Source organism: Schistocerca americana, chromosome 3 (genome assembly GCF_021461395.2).
Source record: "Schistocerca americana isolate TAMUIC-IGC-003095 chromosome 3, iqSchAmer2.1, whole genome shotgun sequence".
Classification (NCBI taxonomy): Eukaryota; Metazoa; Arthropoda; class Insecta; order Orthoptera; family Acrididae; genus Schistocerca; species Schistocerca americana.
Window position 1 is genome coordinate 941545919 of NC_060121.1, and position 27248 is coordinate 941573166.

Consider the following 27248-nt stretch of genomic DNA (forward strand, 5'->3'; position numbering starts at 1 on the left):
TGTCTCACCTCTTCAACAGATAGATCCATTTCACCTTGGATTCTGAGCGTCCTACCGCTCTAGTCAAATCTTAACCACAATCTCTCTCTCTCTCTCTCTCTCTCTCTCTCTCTCTCTCTCTCTCTCTCTCTCTCTTTCTCTCTTTCTCTCTCCCCCCTTTTCTCTTCCCATTCTTCCCCGAGGAAGGAACTAACAGTTCAAAAACCTAAATTCGTTTTTAGTTTTATATGTGCATATGTACGTATTGGCAGTAATCGGATTTTCACCTCCCAAAAGTAAGTACTGGCCAGCTATTTTGTCTCCTTGTTAAATTATGTTAGTAACATTGACATAATTAATCAAAGATGTGGGAAAAGAAGGACAAGGACAGTATAAATCCAGTGGATAGGTAATACAAAATGTATGTAAAATATGGAACTAATATCTGTGTACAAAATGTTTTGCCTTCATGGAAAAATGTTTGCAGTTGCCTACAGAATTATGATTATACCCAGGCATGCACCTCTTCATCTGAAGCAAATTGACGACCACCAATGTCTTCCTTCATGGCTCTGAAAATATGTGAATTGCATGGAGAGAGATTAGGACTGTATGGAGGATGTGTAAGGGCTCCCAGCGAAACTTCTGGACGGGTTCACATGTTGCCCAGTTTGTTCCAACTACACTGCAGAATATTCACTGGGAAGCCCTTATACATCCTTCAAATAGTCCCTATCTGTCTCCATGCAATTTCCATATTTTTGGAGCCATGAGAAAAGACATTACTGGTTATCAGTTTGCTTCAGATGAAGAGGTGCATGCCTGAGTACATTCACAGTTGCATAGGGAACAGCAAACATTTTTTCATGAAGGCATTGACCGTCTTGTCTCACTGTGGGATAAATGTATTAACAGTTATGGCAATTACTTTGGACATATTCTTCCATCTCTCTCGTTTTCGTTTGACTACTCCTTATAGATCATTGTTTGTGTGTATATGTATGGAGAAGTGAACGATTTTGTAGGAAATAATGCCTGGTAAAATGATTCATTTCATGTTTAGTTCATAGTAGAAGCCCTTGAGTTGTGCTTGATACACAGTACTCTACAGGCACTCTTTCAAAAATTCTCTTTCCTTTCTCACAAAAATGGTACAGTATCTTTTGGTCTAGGAAAGGAAAAACTTCATCATTTATCTGACAGGGCTTATCTAAATTTCAGTTCCAAATTCTGAGGCCATGTTCAGTCAGCAGTAAGAGTTCATTACAGAAATGTCCTATCAGTTTGTATCATGTTCTCAATTTGTTGCAACACTGAGGTGCCTCTGCTTTTCACTAGCTGTCAAGCAGTCAAAAAGTTATTGAGCACAGTGTTTGGGTTTTGCAAGTAGAATATCACAATGAAAAATAAGGGTGGTCTTTACTCTCCAGTTGCTCTCACAATTTTTATGTACATCATTTTGTAACCTTGGATAACCATGTTCAGTGCACATAGCACTGTATTTTAATCAGCTGTCATTTTCAGCAGCTATGTCATTTAGTCTTTCTTTATGCTGATGTATCCCCCTGAAAAAGATTGACTAACAGGAGAAATGGTACTCAAATCGACAGTACAATCACTAAAAGTGTCCTGCAAAGTCAAATTGGTTTCTGACACCCGTATGCCATTAACAATCAAATACACACTCTTTGCCCTGTGTTGTTCCTGAGGAGGCTTACATAATTCTAGCACAGTTTCAGAACTGAATAACTGGAAAATGTTTTTAAGTACATCGACATATGGCATTTAAAGGTTGAAAAGTTCCACTTGCACTGAACACTTTTATTGGAACTTATAGGTCACTATCCTATACAATAGATGTTGCCCTCATGTTCGCCAAAAAGATACCATGATACTGTCACATTATAGCCATACTCAAGTCGAGTCTGGAAGCACAGTCATCAATGAAATAAAACACTTAGCACTGAATGCACATTAATTACACACACACATATACGTCTGGAACAGAACTGACTCCTGAATGGAGAATACTGTTGCTTATACAAAGAATATTCCAGACTATGCAAACATAAGAAGTTTCAAGAACCTTCCAGAAATTTTAAATACTAAACAACAAATGTTTGTTGATGGCATTTGAACCAGAGGACTGCAGTACACCAGGAAGCAAAACTAACCGCTTCTCCACGAGGCCTGCAGCACAATGCCCTCTCCTGAAGAAACAGCCACCTGTAGTTTTAGATGTCCTCATTGGAGCCAATTACAGCACCCTGGATCTAGGTCTTGTCTGGGATAGGAATCCTCTGTATGGTAGCACTGGAGGATCATTTCATACATGTTGAATTGTTATGTATTCCTCACTTTGATGAGCTTCAGTGGTAAGTGGTAGACCCTCCCGTAGAAGTTTCATGTTAATTTTGGGGCATCAGCTTCATTGAAGGAGAAACCTCCATTGTCAGTCTGAGCCTCAGGACTGCAGTAAGTCTTCATATGAAGGACATAGATGTCTCTGCGCTTTTGTCTTCTTTGTGAGGGGTCATAATCTTCCACTTTGTATGTGATATCTGACAAGTGACACAGGGTACAATGTGACCCAAAGTAGTGTTTCAGTAACTTTCCACACAAGCATAAAAATGCATATCAGGTCACTTAGGTTGTCTCACTGGCTGGTGCTTGGCATTATAGTGCTGTTGGTCCTTCTCCTGGGCATCAAGGGTCTGTACACAAGGCAGCTGTCTTGCTTATGTGGTTCTGTTGACATGTTTCATGTAGTCATTCTGAGTATCATGTGACTGAAACAAGAACAATGTATGAACTGTCGTTTTGGCCCCCTGATCACAGAGCAGAATGAATAGTATGAAGCTGTAGTATCTAGCTTTGCTGTGTTTTGTGAGTGCCACAACAGGCAATATTGTATCCTAATCTCTGTGTTTTAAATCAACCTACATAGAAAGTGTATCGGCCAATGTCTTATTAAAGCAATCTGAGAGACCATTCATTTGTGTTAATAGGCAATTGTCTTCCTGTGGGTGACAGTGCAGCCTGAAATTACACATATAATAGTCTTAACTGGAAACTTTTTCACAATCAGAGATCATCACAAGGGGTACTCTGCACTTCCTCTACAAGGAACCTTGCAATCTCTGGTGCTTCAGCAGTCAGCACAGCTCAGCTTCAGTGACAGTGTAATGGGTGAGATAGACATTGCAAACTATTATCCATCAATTCCCGTTCATAGACTTCAGGAACCTGCACATGAGGTCAAATCCAATCCAGTGGAACGGTACTGCTGCATGTGGAATTGGTATCAAATGCACCAAAGCTAATTGAGGCATGTGCTTCCATTGTTGGCATTCCCTACAATGGCTGGGTTGTGTCAAACAGATCAGTAGAGACCTGGCAAGTAATATCTGTGTCTGATTCTGACTAGAGCCTTCACAAATTCCAGGTGACCAGATGTTTGAGCATCATGAAAATACTTCATGATTGCTGGCCATAAATGAGCCATGAAGATGAGCAACCATTTCTGTCCCTTTGGGATATAGTTCCTCTAATACAATGTTCTGTTTAAAATTGGAATTTTCCTGTACTAAGTTCCTCCTCCTTCAACACCTCTATTATTTCAGCAATGCCAAATCTTCCCTCTGTTCAGCAGAAGTGCCATTTAATGCAGCAATGACCAAGATATCATCCTCACTGCCAAAGGTTTCCTTGAAAGGCAGTTGGCTTCCTTGCATTTGTTCCTGTTTTTTAATACCACTGTGACATCGTACTCCTGAAGCCTCAATGCCTATCTTGCCAGTCAACCCAGCATATCCTTCAGGCTATTCAACCAACTTACAGAATGGTGGCTGTCATAGCCAGGCAGAACTTGCTGATGGCCCAAACAACTTCAATGCATTTATTCGCAGTTGCAGTGTAGTTCAGCTTGGACTTGGAGAGTACTATGGAGCCATAAGCTATCCCCTTCTCATCAGCATATGGAATTTATACTAGAACTGCACCTATCTCATACCTGATAACTTCATTGTGGAGTTCCATCTCTGCAGTCTCTTTGTGCAATGCTAGGACTGGGGAAAATGTTGGCGTCTTCTTAAAACAAGGAAAGAGCTTTCCTGCACCTCGTTCCAGAAGAAATATTTGCTGTCACCCTGCAGTAGTTCTTGCAAGGCACATGTCTTGGTATAGAAATGCTTTATGAATCACTGGTAGTAAGAGCACATTCTGAGAAAACTTCTTATATCACATATGGGCCAAGGAGTCAGAAAATCTGTGTCTGCTCTTATATTCTCGGAATTGGGACACACTCCTTCACAAATTTTTATTTATTGGGCAGTGAGGAGGCACTTTTTGGATTCAAGCAAAGGCCTGAAGTCTGAACGCACTTCAACAAAGTTGTCTAAGATGGTGGAACAGGTTGTTCATCATAAATTCGAAGGTGGCTGGAGCCTTACTTAGTCCAAACAGCATAATTTTGAACTCTCAGAGATTGTCAGGAGTTATGAAGGTAGTCTTTTCCCAGTCAGTCTTGATTTGCCAGTAGCCTTTCTCTTTGTCCATAGTTGAGAAATACTTTCATACAGTCTAGGTTGTCATCAATGTATGGCAATGTGAAGAGATCATTTTTTTCGTTCAGTCATCAGTAGATGATACAGAAATGTCATGTGCCATCCTTCATGAGTATCTCCCAGAGAGGACCAAAGACTCTGTGAACATTCAGTGATGTCATCATTCAGCATCTTCTCCACTTCCTCTATTATTATCCATTGTTTAGTCAGAGACACAGTATATGAACACTGGATAATTGGAGTTTCATCATGGGCCACTGGGCTGTCTTTCCTCCATTCCAGATTTGAAAGGATCTGAAAATTGGTGCAGGACAGCTAACGCTTGCTGATATAGTTCCTTGGTCAGGCCATGCCCAGTTGCCAGTTTGATGGTAACTCCCCACAGCATTGTTGGTAGTGGTGGCAGAGTAAGATTCGGTGGCACTGAGCTGTCCATCTTGGACTGGTTTGACTCTTCATATGTATGTACCTTTAGAGATGAGTTCTGTCTGCTCTTGACAATTAGCGTCCAAAGTTATCCTTGACCTCCTACAATTCTCATGATTGTCACTAGTGTGTAGATCTCTTTTGTGAGCCTGAGTAGCTTCTTGCAATTGACAAAAGCTCCTCATTTTAACTTAACATCGTGATTGATAACTGGAACTCATCTCATTAATGATAACAGGTCTTCCACAGTGAACAACCATCCAGAGCAATCACTGTAATGTGAACTTATTGGAATAACTTTGTCAATCTAGAGCTCTTATCTTCTTGGGGATGTGTTCTGTCACACTGCATGCATTCTTGCAACGCATGTTCTTGTCAGCTGGACGTATCTTCCATTTAGGACCTCCAGCACAATTGCTTCCATCTCACAGAACATAATCTTCTGTAAGTGACAATGATAAACTTCCAACATTACAGAAAAAGAAGCACCTGAGTCAAGTAACGCCCGGGTAGGATGACTGGTCAAGTTGGCATTGATAAGATTTTCTGTCATCTTAGTCCATGGAGGATTTTTATCTGTGGTGAGAACACTTCCATAGATAGTATCGTCACTTAGTTTTCTTGAGTTTGGCAGCTAGACGAGTGGTTGTTACCTCCGTACGACAATGGGGAATGACTGCATCGTCTTGGGGCGTGACCTCATCCAGGGTGCAGCGATGAGCTTCATTCTCCAGGTTGCTTGTAATCATCTTCCATTGGCCATACTGCTATTGAACTCTACCTTTCCCAATGCCCGACAGATTCCAAACCAACAACATCCTTCCTAGTCGCCATCATGAACTATATTCTCACGCACAATTACTTCTCCCTTGAAGGCATTACCTACAAACAAATCTGGGGTATGGCCATGGTCACAGGCATGGCACCATCCTATGCCAACCTATTCATGGCCCATCTAGAGGAACCCTTCCTAAAAACCCAGAATCCTAAACCCCCTCACCTGGTTCAGATTCACTGATGAGATCTTTGCTATCTGGATCAAAGGTGAGGACACCCTATCCACAGTACTCCAGAACCTCAACTACTTCTCCCCCATTTGCTTCACCTGGTCCTACTCAACACAACAAGCCACCTTCCTAGATGTTGACCTCCACCTCAAAGATGGCTGCGCCTGAACCTCTGTCAATATCAAACCTACTAGCCACCAGCAGTACCTCCACTTCGACAGCTGCCACCCGTTCAATACCAAGAAGTCCCTTCCATACAGCCTAGCCACCCGTGGTCGTCGCATCTGCAGTGACTAGCAGTCCTTCTTGAAATATGCCGAGGGTATCACTGAAGCCTTCATTGACCGTAATTATCCTCTCAACCTTGTAGAAGAACAAATCTGTCGTGCCTTATCTTTCCAGTCTCTCACCACCTCCCAAAGTCCCACCGTCCAGCCACAGAGGAACATTCCCCTCGTAACCCAGCACCACCCAGCACTGGAGCAACTGAATTACATTCTCCGCCAGGGTTTCAATTGCCTCTCATCCTGCCCTGAGATGAGAAAAGTCGTGCCCACTGTCCTTCCCACCCCTCCCACAGTGTTATTCCGCTGTCCACCGAACTTACTCATCCATCCTTACACAATCCCTGTTCCCAATCCCTTACCACATTGCCCATACCCTGTAATAGACCTAGATGCAAGACCTGTCCCATACATCCTCCCGCCGTCATCCACCCCAGTCTGGTCACTAACATCACCTATCTCATCAAAGGCAGGGCCATCTGTGAAACCAGCCATGTGGTCTACAAGCTAGGCTGCAACCACTGTGCTGCATTCTATGTAGGCATGGCAAGCAACAAGCTCTCTGTCCGCGTGAATGGCCACCGACAAACTGCGGCCAAGAAACAAGTGGACCACCCTGTTCCATGACTGCTTCACAGCCTGTGCCCTATGGATCGTTCCCAACAATGCCAGCTTTTCTGAACTGCCCATGTGGGAAACTTCCCTTCAATACATCCTCTCGTAACCCTCCTGACTTCAACCTCCGTTATTCACTGTCCTCAACAATCAAGCCCCTTCCCTGTTCCCATTCCAGCACTACACAGTCGTCATCCCACCGCCACACCCAGTCTTTTTATTTCTCTCCTTTTCCACTACTCACCCCCCCCCCTCCCCTGCCCTCCGTCTAACCTGCAGCACTTCACTATCTGCTGCCCCCACCATACTATCCCTCCCCGTCTCAGCCTCCTCCTTACCCAGTCCCCACTTCCATCATGCACTGGTGTTGCTGCTCGCAGTGTGCTTTCCGTTGCCTGAGGCTGCAGTCGTGTGTGGTGTGTGTGTGTGTGTGTGTGTGTGTGTGTGTGTGTGTGTGTGTGTGTGTGTGTGTGTGTGCGCGTTTATTGGTGATGAAGGCCAATGTCCGAAAGCTTTAATTGTGGAAGTCTTTTTTTTGTTGTGCCTATCTGCGACTGAGCATCTCCACTGTATGGTGAGTAGCAACTTTCCGTCTCATAATATTGTTACATTCCATCCTGTATTTTCCATTGTTTGATTTCTTCATAAATATTCCCTATTACCTCCTCAAGTATGAGGTAGACATTTGAGGCCACTATCTCTTGTGTGCTCAGTACAAGATCTCTGGCCGCCTTAAACCTCTGTATCTTTTCCCTTACTACCTGTTGCTGAAAACGCTCCAAACAGGAGGAGGAGGTGGTGGTGGTGGTGGTGGTGGTGGTGGTGGTGGTGGTGGTGGTGGTCCTCCACACTTGGGAGTCAATGGTACCTCTTTCATCTGACCCCTTGATGGACTGTTGTTTTCATCTTCTATTGGAAGGAGTTGATAAATGTCTTCTGTGACTCCTTTCATCAAACGTGAAATTCTGTCAACTTCTGTCATACTGAGATTAACAATGTTGCATAGGGCCATAACATTTTATATGGACGATTGTATTGTTTCCCCATGCCTGATGTGCCGTTGACTTACTTGACTTACAGCTGGCTTGGAATCCATTGGTCTCCTGAATATACAGAGCTCTGGAATGATCTGGCTTGTATTCTGGCTCTTGTCCATGTAAAAGATGGCTTTTACATTGCGTAATTAGTCACGGTGATGCAGATGTTTTGAAGTATCCAGTGTCTCTACCAAACCATGCCACATCGTAACCACACGAAGTCCAAATACAAAAGCAGACTAGTCAGTGAAGTACAACACTTAGCACTGAAAGCACATTTATTATAGACACTAAATGTACAGCCAGAACAGTGCTGACTTCCGGAAAGAGAATGCTGCTATTTATACCAACATAGAATATTTAAAAACAAGTAAACTTTACAAGTGTAAAAGTTTTGAAAATCTTCCAGAAATTTAAATACTAAATAACAAATATTTCCTGGTGGTGGGATTTGAACTGACGATCCACACTTCACAAGGCATGCAGCACAGCTTGCAGCAGCAATATTTGCTCTCCTGAGCCATTCCTGCAATCACTGCAAGATGTCTGCTATGTATGATGATGATGATGATTGGTTTGTGGGGCACTCAACTGTGTGGTTATCAGCACCCATACAAATTCCCAACCTTTGCTCAGTACAACCTCGCCACTTTCATGAATGATGGTGAAATGAAGAGGACAACATAAACACTCAGTCATCTCAAGGCAGGTGAAAATCGTTGACCCCACCGGGAATCGAACACAGGACCCCGTGCTCAGGAAGCAAGAATGTGACCGCAAGACCACAAGCTGCAGACGGCTGTTATGGAAGGTGTATCTACTTACTCTACAGCAAATTAAAATATATCTTTGACCATATATTTAACTACTTATTACATTTCAATGGAGGCTGTGGCCCATATTGCCAAAGGCTATAAACTGTAACAAAGTCACCTTTTCCACACTGTTTACACTAGAGTGATACGAAAACACTTATTCTACAAGAAGTCTAATGCTAAAACTTCAAGGACATGCAGTCTGCAACCCCCCCCCCCCTCCTCCCTTTCACCCCACCCTATGGCCCCCCTCAACACCATCCCCCATTCATAGTGCCACAAAAGTATGTGGTTTTTTTGGGAGGGGGGTAATTAATGAGTTTGCTCCTTAAGCACAAAATCAATTTTTTTTTCCCTGTCTAGACTAATGCGTAATTGGAGAGGATACTAGGGATATTGTAACTGTAACAGTTTCTTCATCACCATCTGACTCTGAGCTCAGAAAGCATTTGTTTTCCTTGAGAAGGTAATGCTTGCCCCTCGCAAGCCGTGACTATACAAACTAAAGGTAAACTTAGCAGAAACAGAAAATGGAAAAAACTGGAAACAGTGAGTATCATGACCTGTTGCTGACCAAATTGTCAGTTGGTAGATAACATTTATTTCACTGTCTATAGCTACTGTCTGTTCTTGTAAATGCCTTAAACAGACACAGCCCATGTTTCACAAACATTTTTAATGAGTGATTATTTATTGACATCCAAGCTGCTGTAGACTATGAGTGAAAATGCAGTAACTCATGCAGAGAGGGGCTGATGTCACCCAAAATGGGGTAATTTAATTTTTATTAAAGAGCAATGCTGTATTTACATTGTGGTGACATTTTGTTTTCTCTGTTTCAAGCTATATCCCAGAACAGGTGATATGTAAGCCAGCTGAGTAGTTCAGTATTCCCACTAACATTTTTGCTTCATATGAGTTGTGGGTATTTAACATGATGATTAGCTTCAACAACACGGTGCCTTACTAGCCACAGTCTTATTGTGGGTAGGATTGTCTTTGTTGGGGTAGTATTGTATTGCTTTGAAGCAAGTTATTTGAGACTACAGTTAGCCATGGAAACATAACCTAAGAGCACCTCAATATTTTCACATACCTAAAGCATTGCTTACTCTCATTATATTATGGTAGAAATTGTAGAACCAACTGGTGATCAAATATTGCACCTATTGTAATCATTTTTCTTTTTGTCATTAACATCAGTGCTGCATGAATTAGTGCAGGATGTGACTTTTGCTTAAATTTTGTTCTTTTTTTTATTTATTTATTTATGTTGTGGGTACATAACAACTCGTCAGTAGATAATATTTTTGGCATTTGTATGTTAATTATATTCACACAGAGATATGTAGGTACTCCACAAACTACCTTATGGAGTATGGTGGAGAATACACCATATACTGCCACATTATTCCCCATTTCCTGTTTTATTCACAACCCGTGTGCAAGAATAAAGAATTCCAGTAAGCCTTCATAAAAACTCAAATTTCTCTGATTTCAGCATCACACTAACATCATAACATACACATGAAAGGATGATAGATGTCATTGAATTCTTCTTGTAACATGAAAGCTTTGAATTTTAAAATAAACCTCTCTGACACACAACTGCTCTTCTGTAGCACCAGCCAATGCAGTTGGGTGATCATCTCTACGACACTGGCACACTTACTATTGATGCCATAGTGAAATTTGCTGCTCTTCTTTGGTTCTGCCACCCATCTCTGCATTAACACTATTGACAAGAGTGTAGAATGCAAAGCAGTATCCCTAAATCTGACGAACAAGCATTTTGAATGTTACTTCCTGCACAGATGAAGTAAATTTGCTTAGAATTCTTGAAGTGAGCCTTTGTGTAGCATTTCCCTCAACTGCCACTAGTTTTACATGGTTACTCCACTGCAGGTCATTGCAGGTGTTTCTGCTGATTTGCCAACCATATAATCAAATAATAATTTGTCTTCCTGACTCTTTCATGCAGTCCTTAGACCAAGCAAGCAACACTTACAGACCTTCCTGACTTTTACTACATTTTTTTGGGGTTGAAGTGTCCCTCAGCCTTCTTAACTTCTGCTGTCATTTTATGGTGCTATAACTTCCCTACTATTTAAGCAACATGAGCCACAAACAGCCTCACATAGCTTTAATGTTACACACCACATCATTTATATAGATCATGAACAGTAATGATCCCTATAACACTCTCTTTGGGTACACATGAAATTGCTTTCGCATTTAATGATCATTTCTGTTATAAATGACTTGCGTACCTGTCTCTGTTAGAAAGTCCTGACTCGAGTAACAACCCTGCTTCACTATTCTGTAAGCTCATCTTATGTTCACTAGATAACAATATATCATTGTACCAAATACACGTGGAAAGTAAAGACATCAGCCGGAGTGTCATAATCAACTGCCGTTGGATCTTGTGCATGATCAGTCTAGGTGGCACAGTGTACACCACACTGGAATTGCACACAGGAGGACAGTGGTTCAAATCCCCATCTGGCCATTCAGATTAAGGTTTCCCATGATATCCCCTAAAGTGCTTAAGGCAAATGGCGGGATGGTTCCTTTTGACAAAGGTACCATCAATATCCTTCCCTAATCTGAGCTTGTTCTTCATCTCTTAATGACCTCGTTGTTGACAGGGTGTCGAACTCTAATCTGCTGTCCCTTTTTTGGGTCTTGTGGCTGAACAGGGCAAGCTGAGTTTCAGAAGACTGCTATTTGTGGATTCTATATTGATTCCTACAGAGTAATCTTTCAAACCCAAAAAGTTTTCCATAATCCTGCAAAAGATTAGAATTAGTGTTGTAGGCCTGTATGTATGTGCATCTGTCTTGTGACATATGTATCTGTCTGATGGCATGTCTTGAATTTAGGACATTGTTTGAAATGAGGTTATCAAGGCAGTGAAGCATTCCAAATGATTAGTAAAGGCACATGTCATTCCTATGATAAACTGCTGCTATAGGGGGAACAAGTTCTTGCCTTACACTAGCTATATAGAACTGTTCAGGTGTCCCATCAAGATCAGTCACATGTTGTATCATGCAGCACTGGTAGTTGATTTACTATTTTACAGCCACGTACTGTGATACCAATGACTTTGCTCTTCATCTACAATTGTGAGGAGGAAGTATATTACAGTCTTCCTCAATAAAACAGTTTCGGAAGATGCAATTCAGTATTTCATCCTCCTTTGTGTTATCCTCTGTATCAGTGCCAATATGATCATTGAACAACTGGATAGATTACAGTGATCAGTTTATTGACTGAATTTAGGACCGAAATTTCCCTACAATTTTCACTATTATTACGTATGTAGTGTCTGTTCTTTCAGACGTGTCCAAAAGAACAGACACCATTTTTGATTCTATGACCATATACATATATACATGATGTAAGTGGAACTCTGACATCAGCCACAATTGGACATTGAAATAAATACAATGGTGACAAATGAAAATTTGCACCAAACTGTGACTCAAACCCAGATTTCCCCTGGTCGCCTTAACTGCTTCAACTGTACCAGCATGGTTTTCGTCCAACTCAAATTTTCGACTTGTCATACACTACACAAGTAGCATCCACTGTCCATTATCCTCATTGCTCGCTGCTTCACGTTATTCCCATAGGAGTTCAGGACATAGTGTGCATTCGCAGTGAAGGTATTGTGAGGGTTTGTACTGACGAAGTGCCTTTTCTTACAGTTAGGCCTCGGCACTACTCAGACGACAATCCTGCAAAGTCCCAAAAACTCTTCTTGTGATGGCTTTCAAGCTACTAATAGAAAAGCCATGTACTGGTTAATGACTTGGTTTATTAAAATTCATTAATTCATAAAACATTGGAACCTTCAATTGACAACTTGAATGTATCATCTAGCTGAGTCAACATCAGGTCTGAACTAACTGAATGTTTTACATTGAATCTTGAATATATACTGTAGTTGTTGAGAAGTCCATGGCAAAGAATTTCTCCAGGAAGGGCTGCATGGCACAGCACACAGCTTTGCGCACTTGGAGGACACACTGTATGACGACGTAATCGCATAGTAAGGAGAGCTTGCATTGCTGCAAGTCACCCCAGGAGTAACTCAAACATACAGTTACCACCAAACAAAAACAGTATCACAGTAGTATTTTAACTAATGAACAAGAATTATATTTTGGCTGGACCTAGTTCAAAATATCTACTTTCGTTCAGTCATACAAGACCCCAAATTCTGAACTTGTCACACACTACACATCTAGCAAACACTGTCCATTATACTCGTTGCACATAGATTCACCTGATTCCTGCCAGAGTTCCTGTAGTGTGCATCTGCGCTGTGAAGGTACCACTTTAACTAGATTGCTAGATAGGGCTTTATTTTTGAACTCATTGAATACTTCTTGCATTTTTCTCCATACATTCATTGTGTCTTAATCCAGCTGTAGTTTGTCAACAAGGCTTTGGCTTCATTAAAATCTGTGATTATTTGCTCTTTGCTTTTATAACAACTTTGACGCAGCAGCTGAACCGAAGTTAGTCTTTCCGATCCCTCTTAATCTTGATATCTTTCTTCGCATAAACATGTCAAGAGTTTTACCTATTGAAACTTCACCTTCTTCCCCAGAAATCAGTTGTGGGTTGTGGTTTCAGCACTAGGAAAGGCTGTGTAGCTCTTATGAGTGTGATCAAATTCTCAAATACCAGAGAGGCTTGCCAACTATTTTGTTTCAAAATACATGTTTTTGGCAGTTCTACCTAATGTACACTTCTCGAACATCTAACTGCACCTAACAGGCAACATGCAACATTGGAAAAGCATTGGCACAGTTCGACCTTTCTCTTTAAAATACTGGTGCCTTCACACATCTCAGTGTGGCGCATGACACGTACTCAGCCATCGACCTTTCGATCTGCAGCCCTAGCATATTACCATCTGTCAAATGGAGTGTGCATGACGACTTGTGCGGTGGTGACCACTTTCAGATCTTTCTGTCACTGCCACAGCGTCACTCTTCTGGGTGCCCCAGCAGATGGGCTATGAATAAGGCTGACTGGGTCTTGTTCACCTCCATTGCCGCTATTGAGCCTCTTTCCATTGACGCCATTGATGCGGTGGTTCACTCGGTCACCACCGGCATTGTTACTGCCACAGAATCTGCCATTTCCTGTTCTTCTGGGTCCCCTCCTCAGTCCCGTCTAGATTATGGGAGCCTGGCTTACAGTTCGGCATCACCTTCTGCATTGCAGTTGCTTGACCCCATCCTTCAAAGCGGGATCCGACTCACCACTGGAGCTTTCCGGACAAGCCCTGTCAACAGCATACTTGTGGAGGCAGGTGTCCCTCCATTGCGCTTCTGTCGCCAACAATTACTGGCTGCTTATGCTACACATGTTTGTAGCTTGCTCGGGCATCCCAGCTATCCTGTTCCCTCAGTTGGTCATCCATCTTCTGGAACAGCGGCCCCGGTCAGGGTGTTCGATCGCAGTTTGCGTCGGAGCTCTTCTCTCTGGGCTTGAGGTTTTCCCTCTTCCAGCTCTTTTCTGGGCCCCTCTACATATACCCTCGTCGTGTGTGCCCCGCCCATGCCTTCAGCTCAATTTGGCACAGGGCCCGAACGACTCAGTCCCTCCTGAGGCCCTCCGCCGCCTCTTTCTTTCAATCCTTGCCACATTTCAAGGCTCTGACGTTGTCTATACTGATGGTTCGATGGTTGCTGGTCGTGTCGGTTATGCTCTTACTTTAGGGATCATTATGAACGACACTCATTGCCGGTTGGCTGCAGTGTTTTCACTGCCGAGCTGGTCACCATCTCTCGCGCCGCTCTGTGGTCTTTGCATGGACCCCGCGTCATGTCAGCATCCTGGGAAATGAATGTGTTGACACGCTGGCCAAACAGGCTGTCAGTGCACCAGCCTTGGAGAGTGACCTCAGGTCAGTTTTGTGGCAGAAGGTACTCCGCACCTTGGGTGAAGAATGTCGCACCCTTCCTTCACCCAACGAACTTCGGGCTATCAAGGAGGCTACCTGTGCATGGCGCTCCTCCGTGTGGGTCTCTCGCAAGGACTCTGTTGTCCTCTGCCGGCTGCGCATTGGCCACACCTGGATAACACACAGCTATTTATTGCACCATGAGAACCCGCCTTCATGTCGCTGTGGGTCAGCTTTGACGGTGGTCCACATCTTGTTGGACTGCCCGCTTTTAACTCAGCTCAGCCAGACGTTTGCACTGCTTGATATGCTTCCTGCACTTTTATCACATGACGTTGCGATGGCAGATTTAGTTTTGAGTATTATTCGTGCAGGGGGGTTTTTATCACTTGATCTAAGTGTTTGTCCTTTTTTTGTGTTGAGTCTGGCATTGGGGTTTTTAGTGCATTTCTTGGTGGTTGGCTTTTCCTTTTTTGTTTCTATGGTCGGCCAACCACTGTCACACTCAGTGTAATTTTAATTCCTTTTTCCTGGCCTCTGTCTGTGTCTTTCTTGTCCTGTGTTGTCTCTTGTCATCTCCATTGTTTGTTCTTATTCTTTGTGGGTGTTTCAAGTTCATGGAAAAAGGGACCAATGACCCTAGTAGTCTGGTCCTTTCAATCCCACAAACCAACCAACCAGTCTAACTGCACCTAATGTACCAAAAAGAACCGTGCAAGTAATTCTCTTTATCAAGCAAAAGCCATTAGCAAGCAAGGAAGTTGCTAGCAATGGAATGTATTGACAAATGTTTCATGCCCTTATTTTATGTAACCATTCGCGAAACTTGTGCCAGGTGATGATACTTAAGTTACTTTGCTCTGGTGCTTTCTAGTGAGACGCTTACAAATTTAGCATGCTTTTGCTACAGTGGATAAATTGCCAATGACAGAAACATAAAAGTATGTTTAACACTATCAAAACTTTGATATTAATCATTGATTAAAGATGCATCAAAACATAATAAATAGATGAAGAGATAGGGAATTGAGAGTGAAGGTTGAACCACTCTGTTGATCCCCTTCATTGTAATTAGCAGTATGTGAAAAATCATGTGGAGGCTGGTTTGGACTCCCTTAGGCTCAGCTAGCTGCCCCTTCTGGAAGCCTATAACAGCTGTACTCTACAGAAGCCACACCTTCAAACCTCTGTTACATGGAACTAAATGACATTTACCATCTGTGTAGTATCAATAGTTCTGAAAAAGTTGACAGTTATTATTTAATTTGTGGAGAAAATGTCCTAAATTCTTCCTGATAATTCAAATTCCGTAATACACTATTTAAAAATATATTTTAATGTATCTCTTGGGGTGGTTCTGCCTAAGATTTGTTAACTGTTTCTTGTCACACTTACAATGCAAAAATATTATCCTACCTTATCATTCCTGTCAATATCTGTAGCCACTGATATTGTAATAACCATATTATCACTGATACCAGTACACAGCTCGTGGTCTTGCGGTAGCGTTCTCGCTTCCCGCGCACGGGGTCCCGGCTTCGATTCCCACCGGGGTCAGCGATTTTCTCTGCCTCGTGATGACTGGGTGTTGTGTGTTCTTCATCATCATTGACTCACAAGTCACCGAAGTGGCATCAACTAAAAAGGACTTGCAATACGGCAGCCAAACTTCTCCGCATGGGGCCTCCCAGCCAACAATGCCATACGATCATTTCATTTTTCATTTTTTCACTGATACCCTCCTGGATTATCCAGCTCAAAAAGTTATGATCTGTTTGTTAGTGAGGAATTGAAGATTTTACTGCCGATCCATTCTTTGAGTAACCATTCTTTGAGTAACTGCTCAAGGTAAGATGGGACATTTAGCATGAAATCACGTGAATCTCTGTTCCTGTCTCCTGCTTTAATCAGTAACTTCTGTCTGAAGGAAGCTACAATAACCTCATTTATTTAATTGAGTACTTTACACCAATAAATACGCCATTGTCCCTGGTGTCTGTCCTACCCCTGCAGTGCATTTCTAATCATAATTCAAGATTTGGTTTCATTTAGCTTTACATTACTAATGCTACATGGGCATTATTATGTTATTGTTAATAATTGAGATATGGTGTTAAACAGGTGCTCTTACAATGGTAACTCCTTCAATTAACGAATGCCATATTAACATCACCTTCCTCTGCCCCAAGAGGAAGAAGTAATGAGGTTGATATACTCTTTACAGTTACATATATTCCTTACAATTAATGCTAGAATGTATTAGTACTACACTATGCATTTTGAACAAGTTGTGGTGGCAAAGTAAGTGATTTCACTTCTTTGTTTATATGTATAGGCAGAGAGCAGTATTCAGAGTTTTTGTTGTCATGCCACTACTTCCTGGCTTTGAAGGAGATGTTGGGAGCCCTACAAGTACTGCACTGCATGCTGTCACCCACTGGAATTATGCTTCAATTTCAAGGTATGTATCAGTACTGCACATCTACCTGTAATATTTAACACAAAAAGACTTTTTCAACCCTGTACACCCAAATTTGTAACTGTTCATTCAAATTTGGAGAAAATATCATTAGCATAATGTCATACTATTAGCAACACTATGCTTGTGGCAAAGCACTTGGCAAATACGTTGAACAGAACAAATAGTGTGTTGAAAAGGGGTTATTAAGATAAGCCTCAACAAAAGTAATACAAGAATGATGGATATTCTGATTAAAATAGATGATACCGAATAAATTAAATTAAATATGAGATGGAAAAGATTTCTGTTCATAGCAAAATAACTGACAACAGTTTAAGTAAGGAGGTTAAAAATGCAGGCTTTTAATAGGAAGAACAGCATTCCTGAAAAGGAGAAATGTATTAATGTCAAATATAAATTTCGAGGTTTTAGTCTCGTACTAAAGTTAAATGTGAACAATGAACAGTTCAGACAAGGAGAGCATAGAAGCTTTTGAAATTTGGTGGTACATAAGAATACTAAAGATTAAATGAACAGGTAGAATAATTAATGACGAGATACTGAATCAAATTGGGAAGAAATGAAATTTATGGTGTAACTTCAGTAAAAGAAGGGATCAGTTGATAGGACACCTCAGGTTGATAGGACAAACCCTGAGGCATCAAGGAGTCATCAATTTGGTAATGGAGGGATGTGAAGGGGCTAAATATTGTAGAGGGAAATAAAGGCTTGACTGCTGTAAGCAGGTTTGAATGGATGCAGGTTGCAGTAGTTATGCAGAGAGGAAGAGGCTTGCACGTGATAGACCAACATGGAGAGCTGCATCAAACCAGTGTTACAGCTTTGGTTGAGTATCATGTGTGCTACAGAGAAGCAGTGAATTGAAATTCACCTGATGTTCAGTCTTTCAGACACTATTCTTCTCATCTGGAAAAAGACTGGTAAAAAAGCTTTCTGATTTACCTGAACTGTTTCAGTACTGTGAGAACCACAAAGTCCTTGGTGATAGTGTTTCAGATACTAAGTGTAACATTTTACCAACCACTTCTTCTGAAAATAATCTGATTATGTAAATTCAACAATGGCTGTTTTGTGGTAGACCACGATAACCATCACCATCAACATACATTGTTAACAGGCTCTCACTCTTCCAAAATGTAAATACCTCTAATTTTTTCTGTTATTTGTGTATTGATAAAAGATATAAAGCAGTCAATAATAAGCAGCAGCTGCTTAATTGTAACTGATGAATTGGCAGTCTTTTTAAAAATAGACTTTCCCATTAGTTTTACTACTATGTCCCTACAGAACTTGTATAAGCAGAAAGATCTGTCAGTTCAATAATACAAGGATCGCTTTTTAAGTTGTTCCAAATGACCGTAAGTGCTTAAAGAAACTGCGCTGTGGAGAAATTTGGAAATTTCATGTAAAGGTTTCCGTTGGATGATTTTTGTACAATCTTGTAGGGGACTAACTCAACAACAGTGTATCAAATTACTTTGTTCAACTTTTTCAGGCTTTCTTGTCATTGACAACAAACCAGTTGTTATTGCAAAAATCATGGATGATGTGAGCAATGTGACTGAAGAGGTTAGGCATGTAACTTACTGCTAGGTGCATTCTTTGTCACGTCAGAGACTACAGTACATTCAGTTTTGCATCTTTAATGCATCAAAAAAGATCTGTTCTCTGTGCATATTACACAGTTTGAAGCTCAAAAACTGGCTCATGCCAGTTGGTGGAAGGAGGAGAATCAACCAAGGAAATGAAAAATTTGTATACTCATCATAACAGAAGACAGATATACTCATATGAGCTCAGAAGTAAGCAGCAGTCAATTGCTTGAGTGTCAATTGTTTGTGACAAGTAACCAAAGTCAGAAAAAAATTCAAAAACGTCACATCTTTCATCATCACGGAAATGACAGCTATCAAACAGTTGATCATTTGAGGGGTGAAAAATGGAATTACTGTCTCGTCGTCTGAGTTATCACCAGAAGACTTCTTTTTATGTTCTTACATCAAACAAAAACTGTGTTGACAGTTATTTTCAACACCTCAAGAAATTGTTGGATCTTTTCTAAGCCATATTATTAAGGGTCAGACTGAACCCTGCCCCCCTCCCAGAATTGTTTCAAATATATGCTAAAGTGTGTGAATTTTAAAGTTGGGTATTTTCAGAAACAATAAAACAGTTTATGCCAAAAATTTTTGCTTGTATTATTTTTGTAAAAACTTAACAGGTGGCCCTCATAATTAACTGTGTGATTTCAGTGTCTCAATGCCAATGACAGGTGAGGTATAAATGTTTGTTTGCCATTTTTGACTGATATACGGGGAACTGTGTAACATTTGTTGGTAACGTGAAATGTTGAAAATTATTGGCTGTGAGCTCAGTGAATCAAATTGGTCATTGGAGGGCTATAGCAGTAGTGTATGCAGTAGAAGACGTACAGAGAAAGGCAGTGCAGAGCATGGAAAGGGATATGAGGCACCTATTGGAAGAGTAAGTAAATATGAGTAAAGGCAGGGAACAGAGTGAAAGAAGACAGTTAAATAGGACAAAGAAACTGAGAGATGCAGAACATGGAAAGGGAATGTACAAACGGCTAAGGGCACAGAACTGGGATAATGAGAAGAAAACAAAAAATTAGTAAAATCAAATAAAAAACAAAACTATAAAGAGAAACAGTGGACATAATAGTATAGTAGCCAAGTTAAAAATGCAAAGTTTTAATGTTGTAAGTGGGTGTAGATTTCAAATGTCATTCATCTGGAGGTATTTTTGTTTTCGCTAATTTTTTCCACTTTGAGATTTCTATTATCATAACACTTAATTACTTAAACATTCCAAATGTGTTGTTGCATAAGATGAAGCAGAGATACACTATGTGATCAAAAGTATCCGGACACCCCCAAAAGCCGGCCGCGGTGGTCTAGCGGTTCTGGGCGCTCAATCCGGAGCCGCGCGACTGCTACGGTCGCAGGTTCGAGTCCTGCCTCAGGCATGGATGTGTGTGATGTCCTTGGGTTAGTTAGGTTTAAGTAGTTCTAAGTTCTAGGGGACTGATGACCACAGATGTTAAGTCCCATAGTGCTCAGAGCCATTTGAACCATTTGAACACCCCCAAAAACATACGTGTTTTATATTAGGTGCATTGTGCTGTAACCTAGTGCCAGGTACTCCATATCAGCACCTCAGTAGTCATTAGACATCATGAGAGAGCAGAATGGAGTGCTCCGTGGAACTGAGACTTCAAACATGGTCACGTAATTGGGTGTCACTTGGGTCAGACTTATGTATGCAAGATTTCCACACTCCTAAACATCCCCACGTCCACTGTTTATGATGTCATAGAGAAGTGGAAATGTGAAGGGACACGTACAGCACAAAAACGTACAGGCCAACCTCGTCTGTTGACTGACAGAGACCGCCGACAGTTGAAGAGGGTCGTAATGTGTAATTAGCAGACATCTATCCAGATCATGACTCAGGAATTCCAGACTGCATCAGGATCCACTGCAAGTACTACGACAGTTAGGCAGGAGGTGAGGAAGCTTGGATTTCATAGTCGAGCAGCTGCTCATAAGCCACACATTATGCTGGTAAATGGCAAACGGCGTCTTGCTTGGTGTAAGGAGTGTGAACATTGGAGGATGGAACAGTGGAAAAATGTCGTGTGGAGTGACAAATCATGGTACACAATGTAGCAATCCGATGGCAGGGTGTGGGTATGGTGAATGCCCAGTGAATGTCATCTGCCAGCATGTGTAGTGCCAACAGTAAAATTTGGAGGTGGTGGTGTTATGGTGCGGTCGTGTTTTTCATGGAGGGGATTTGCACCCCCTTGTTGTTGTGTGTGGAACTATCACAGCACAGGCCTACATTGACGTTTTAAGCACCTCCTTGCTTCCCACTGTTGAAGAGCAATTCAGGGATGGTGATTGCATCTTTCAACACAGTCGAGCACCTGTTCATAATGCACGGCCTGGGGTGGAGTTGTTACAGATCAATAACATCCCTGTAGTGGACTGGCCTGCACAGAATCCTGACTTGAATCCTGTAGAACACCTTTGGGTTATTTTGGAACGCCAACTTTGTGACGGGCCTCACTGACTGACATCGATACCTCTCCTCAGTGCAGCACTCCGTGAAGAATGGGCTGCCATTCCCCAAGAAACCTTCCAGCACCTTATTGAATGTATGCCTGCAAGAGTGGAAGCTGCCATCAAGGCTAAGGGTGGGCTAACACCGTACTGAATTCCAGTTTTACCAAAGGAGGGCACCAAGAACTTGTAAGTCATTTTCAGCCAGGTGTCCGTATACTTTTGATCGCATAGTGTACATTCTACCTGTGAAACACAGTACAATTCCTGTGGCAGACTGATGAATGCAGGAAGAACTGCACATGATTATGAAACACAAGAATGAAAAGTAGTGTCTCAGTTTTTTTTTCTGTTGCAGGGGGAAAGATGCCATTTTAAATAAGTTGAAGGAAGCTGGTATTGAAGACCCCAGTGAATATATAACATTCCATGGCCTGCGGACACATTCTATCTTGAATGGGGACTTGGTGAGAATTTATATTATTTGAGAGAAGTGTGTTGTAACTTAAACAGAGTTTCTTCTCTGTGAGCATAAGCGTATTCTCAAAAATGTCCTCCTTCATTCCTGGCAGGTGTCTGAACTGATATATGTTCATTCAAAACTACTAATTGCAGATGACAATACTGTAGTATGTGGATCTGCAAACATCAATGACAGATCGTTGATTGGTAAACGTGATTCAGAAGTGGCAGTTGTGTTGCAGGTATGTAATTGTGTTTTTTAGTGGTGAAGGAGTGTTCATAATGAAGTACTGAGGTAATTTGAAGGACAGTGAGTGCAGTGAAAGAGTAGGATAAGGAGAATAAATTTCACTGAAAAAGATCTTCTCGGTATTAAAACCACATAATTTTAAATAAATTCTTGAAACTTAGATGTCTATAAGCAAAATAATGTTAAAACCTCAAAAATTATTCAAAGAGATGCATTGAATATTCAGCCATGCCACTATGAAAGACTCTGAAAACAATATATATTTATAAATATACACGGTCAACTAAACCTGGCCACCTCTATAGTGAAGGAAATTCAAATAGACCTGTGGGAGAGGGAGAGGGAGAGGGAGAGGGAGAGGGGGCAACCATGATCATGGAACCAAAGCTACTCATATCTCCGTCTTGGAAAAAAAATGTTGACATGACCTCTGTTCATCAAATTAAAGTAACTCGAAAACTCTACATCCTACATAAATTATAACCATGATAGCTATCAAGCAGGATCAACACCCTTACAATTCAGTACATGAATTGTTGTTGTTGTTGTTGTTTTTGTTGCTATTGTTGTTGTTGTTGCTGTTGTTGTTGTTGTGGTCTTCAGTCCAGATACTGGTTTGATGCAGCTCTCCGTGCTACTCTATCCTGTGCAAGCTTCTTCATCCCCAGTAACTACTGCAACCTACATCCTTCTGAGTCTGCTTTGAGTATTCATCTCTTGGTCTCCCTCCATGATTTGTACCCTCCACGCTGCCCTTCAATACTAAACTGGTGATCCCTTGATGCCTCAGAACATGTCCTACCAATTGATCCCTTCTTCTAGTCAAGTTGTGCCACGAACTCCTCTTCTCCCCAATTCTATTCTGTACCTCCTCATTAGTTACGTGATCTAGCCATCTAATCTTCAGCATTCTTCTGTAGCACCAAATTTCGAAAGCTTCTATTCAACATGACTTCACGTCCATGTTTCACTTCAGTACATGGCTATACTCCATACAAATACTTTCAGAAATGACTTCCTGACATTTATATCTATACTAAATGTTAAGAAATTTCTCTTCAGAAACACTTTCCTTGCCATTGCTAGTCTACATTTTATATCCTCTCTAGTTTACCATCATCAGTTATTTTGCTCCCCAAATAGCAAAACTCATCTACTACTTTATGTGTGTCATTTCTTAATCTAATTCCCCCGACTTAATTTGACTACATTCCATTATCCTCGTTTTGCTTTTGTTGATGTTCATCTTATATCCTCCTTTCAAGACACTGTCCATTCCTTTCAAATGCTATTCCAAGTCCTTTGCTGTCTCTGACAGAATTACAATGTCATCGGCCAACCTTAAAGTTTTTATTTCTTCTCCATGGATTTTAATACCTACTCCGAATTTTTCTTTTGTTTCCTTTACTGCTTGCTCAATATACAGATTGAATAACGTTGGGGATAGCCTACAACCCTGTCTCACTCCCTTCCTAACCACTGCTTCCCTTTCATGCCCCTCGACTCTTATAACTGCCATCTGGTTTCTGTACAGATTCTAAATAGCCTTTTGCTCCCTGTATTTGACCTCTGCCACCTTCAGAATTTGAAAGAGAGTATTCCAGTCAACATTGTCAAAAGCTTTCTCTAAGTCTACAAATGCTAGAAATGTAGGTTTGCCTTTCCTTAATATATCTTCTAAGATAATCCGTAGGGTCAGTATTGCCTCACATGTTCCAACATTTCTACGGAATCGAAACTGATCATCCCCGAGTTCGGCTTCTACCAGTTTTTCCATTCGTCTGTAAAGAATTTGCGTTAGTATTTTGCAGCCGTGACTTACTAAACTGATAGTTTGGTTATTTTCACATCTGTCAACACCTGCTTTCTTTGGGATTAGAATTATTACATTCATCTTGAAGTCTGAGGGTATTTCACCTATCTCACACATTTTGCTCACCAGATGGTAGAGTTTTGTCAGGGCTGGCTCTTCCAAGGCTATCAGTAGTTCTAATGGATTGTTGTCTACTCCTGGGGCCTTGTTTCAACTTAGGTCTTTCAGTGCTCTGTCAAACTCTTCACGCAGTATCATATCTCCCATTTCATCTTCATCTACGTCTTCTTCCATTTCCATAATATTGTCCTCAAGTACATCACCCTTGTATAGACCCTCTTTATACTCCTTCCACCTTCCTGCTTACCCTTCTTTGCTTAGAACTGGGTCCCCATCTGAGCTTTTGGTATTCATACAAGTGATTCTCTTTTCTCCAAAGGTCGCTTTAATTTTCCTGTGGGCAGTATCTATCTTACCCCTCGTGATATATGCCTCTACATCCGTACATTTGTCCTCTAGCCATCCCTGCTTAGCCATTTTGCACTTCCTGTTGATCTCATTTTTGAGATGTTTGTATTCCTTTTTGCCTGCTTCATTTACTGCATTTTTATATTTTCTCCTTTCATCAATTAAATTCAATATTTCTTCTGTTACCCAAGGATTTCTACTAGCCCTCGTCTTTTTACCTACTAGATCCTCTGCTGCCTTCACTACTTCATCCGTCAAAGCTACCTATTCTTCTTCTACTGTATTTCTTTCCCCCATTCCTGTCAATTGTTCCCTTACGCTCTCCCTGAAACTCTCTACAACCTCTGGTTCTTTCATCTACATCTACATCTACATTTACATCCATACTCCTCAAGCCACCTGACGGTGTGTGGCGGAGGGTACCCTGAGTACCTCTATCGGTTCTCCCTTCTATTCCAGTCTCGTATTGTTCGTGGAAAGAAGGATTGTTGGTACGCTTCTGTGTGGGCTCTAATCTCTCTGATTTTATCCTCATGGTCTCTTCGCGAGATATACGTAGGAGGGAGCAATATACTGCTTGAATCTTCGGTGAAGGTATGTTCTCGAAACTTCAACAAAAACCCGTACCGAGCTACTGAGCGTCTCTCCTGCAGAGTCTTCCACTGGAGTTTATCTGTCATCTCCGTAACGCTTTCGTGATTACTAAATGATCCTGTAACGAAGCGCGCTGCTCTCCGTTGGATCTTCTCTATCTCTTCTATCAACCCTGTCTGGTACGGATCCCGCACTACTGAGCAGTATTCAAGCAGTGGGCGAACAAGCGTACTGTAACCTACTTCCTTTGCTTTCGGATTGCATTTCCTTAGGAATTTCTTTCAGTTTATCCAAGCCCCATCTCCTTAAATTCCCACCTTATTGCAGTTTCTTCAGTTTTAATGTACAGTTCATAACCAATAGATTGTGGTCAGAGTCCACATCTGCCCCTGGAAATGTCTTACAATTTAAAATCTGGTTCCTAAATCTCTGTCTTACCATTATATAATCTATCTGACACCTTCCAGTATCTCCAGGCTTCTTCGGCCGCGGTGGTCTCGCGGTTCTAGGCGCTCAGTCCGGAACCGTGCGACTGCTACGGTCGCAGGTTCGAATCCTGCCTCGGGCATGGATGTGTGTGATGTCCTTAGGTTAGTTAGGTTTAAGTAGTTCTAAGTTCTAGGGGACTGATGACCACAGATGTTAAGTCCCGTAGTGCTCAGAGCCATTTGAACCATCCAGGCTTCTTCCATGTGTACAGCCTTCTTTTATGATTCTTAAACCAAGTGTTAGTTATGATTAAGTTATGCTCTGTGCAAAATTCTACCAGGCGGCTTCCTCTTTCATTCCTTATTCCCATTCCATATTCACCTACTACATTTCCTTCCCTTCCTTTTCGTACTATTGAGTTCCAGTCACCCATGGCTATTAAATTTTCGTTTCCTTTCACTGTCTGAATAATTTCTTTTATCTCATCATCTACTTTAGTAGACATGGGTTTCGTGTCTATCTTGGCCACAATAATGCGTTCACTATGCTGTTTGTAGTAGCTTACCCGTACTCCTATTTTTTTTATTCATTATTAAACCTACTCCAGCATTACCCCTATTTGGTTTTGTGTTTATAACCCTGTATTCACCTGACCAAAAGTCTTGTTCCTTCTGCCACCAAACTTCACTAATTCCCACTATATCTAACTTTAACCTATCCATTTCCCTTTTTAAATTTTCTAACCTACCTGCCCAATTAAGGGATCTGACATTCCACATAACGATCCATAGAACACCAGTTTTCTTTCTCCTGATAACGACATCCTCTTGAGTAGTCCCCGCCTGGAGATCCGAATGTGAGACTATTTTACCCAAGAGGAAGCCTTCATCATTTAACCACACAGTAAAGCTGCATGCCCTCGTGAAAAATTATGGCTGTAGTTTCCCCTTGCCTTCAGCCATTCGCAGTACCACCACAGTAAGGCTGTTTTGGTTAGTGTTAAAAGGCCAGATCAGTCACTCATCCAGCCTGTTGCCCCTGCAACTACTGAAAAGGCTGCTACCCCTCTTCAGGAACCACACGTTTGTCTGGCCTCTCAACAGATACCCCTCCGTTGTGGTTGCACCTACAGTATGGCTATCTGTATTGCTGAGGCACGCTGGCCTCCCCACCAACGGCAAGGTCCATGGTTCATGGGGAGGGGGGGGGGGTGAATTTTGTTAAGATAGCCTATACACTAAGTAAAACTGACGACAAATCTTGAAAAAATGAAAAATCTTGATAAATATAACAAGCCATTACTAATGTAATCTTCTTGGATTATCAACCCGGCAACAGTCATGAAGAAACATCAACCAGGTAACAGTCATGAAGAAACATTTTGACAAGTTCCCTATTTGTTACCTGTAGGTAAAGTCAAGTTGCCTGAAGATAAGTCAGGAACTTGCTGATACATTGCATTAGGAAAATGCCATTACATGTCTTATAACCAAGAAGGATTCGTCAGTAAAATTTGTTAAAAAAAACCAACATTGTTTAAAAGATATAATTTGTTGGAGAAAACACTAGTCAGCGCAGCTTTAGTTCCCTAAGGATTACAGCTCAGAATAATTATAGTACAATTTGGTCCATATGCAAACAAAGCAGAAAATGAACTGCATTGTCAATAGGTTTGTTTATAAATAAATAAATCTTCTGCTACCAGTCACGATTTTTTCTTTATTTTACCAACCGCATGACGCATTTCTAGAAATAATTCCCATTTTCAAGTGCGTTTTTGTGTGTGTGTGTGTGTGTGTGTGTGTGTGTGTGTGTGAAGCCATTTCTTTTGATGTTGTCAGTGTGTGTGAGTCTGCTTCATATTGTTGACTTTTACTGTAATACATAAGAAGTGCGATTTTTAGTTGGGTATCAATTCTTTTTGTGAGGTTAGTGGCTAAAATTTAGAACAATTTGTACTTACAGTTTCCTAATGGTCCATTTGTGTAGAGTCTCACACACACTTAAC

General features: G+C 41.4%; 1 protein-coding gene across 3 annotated transcripts in view; it reads left to right on the plus strand.

The window, feature by feature from the left end:
• LOC124605691 (phospholipase D1) overlaps positions 1-27248 on the plus strand; it is a 181228-nt gene that overhangs the window by 137856 nt on the left and 16124 nt on the right. For all 3 annotated transcript variants that reach the window (XM_047137547.1, XM_047137548.1, XM_047137549.1), the window contains 3 exons: positions 16993-17118; positions 21583-21691; positions 21797-21928. In XM_047137547.1, coding sequence (XP_046993503.1) covers positions 16993-17118; positions 21583-21691; positions 21797-21928 — 367 coding nt within the window. The remainder of the gene's footprint in view (positions 1-16992; positions 17119-21582; positions 21692-21796; positions 21929-27248) is intronic.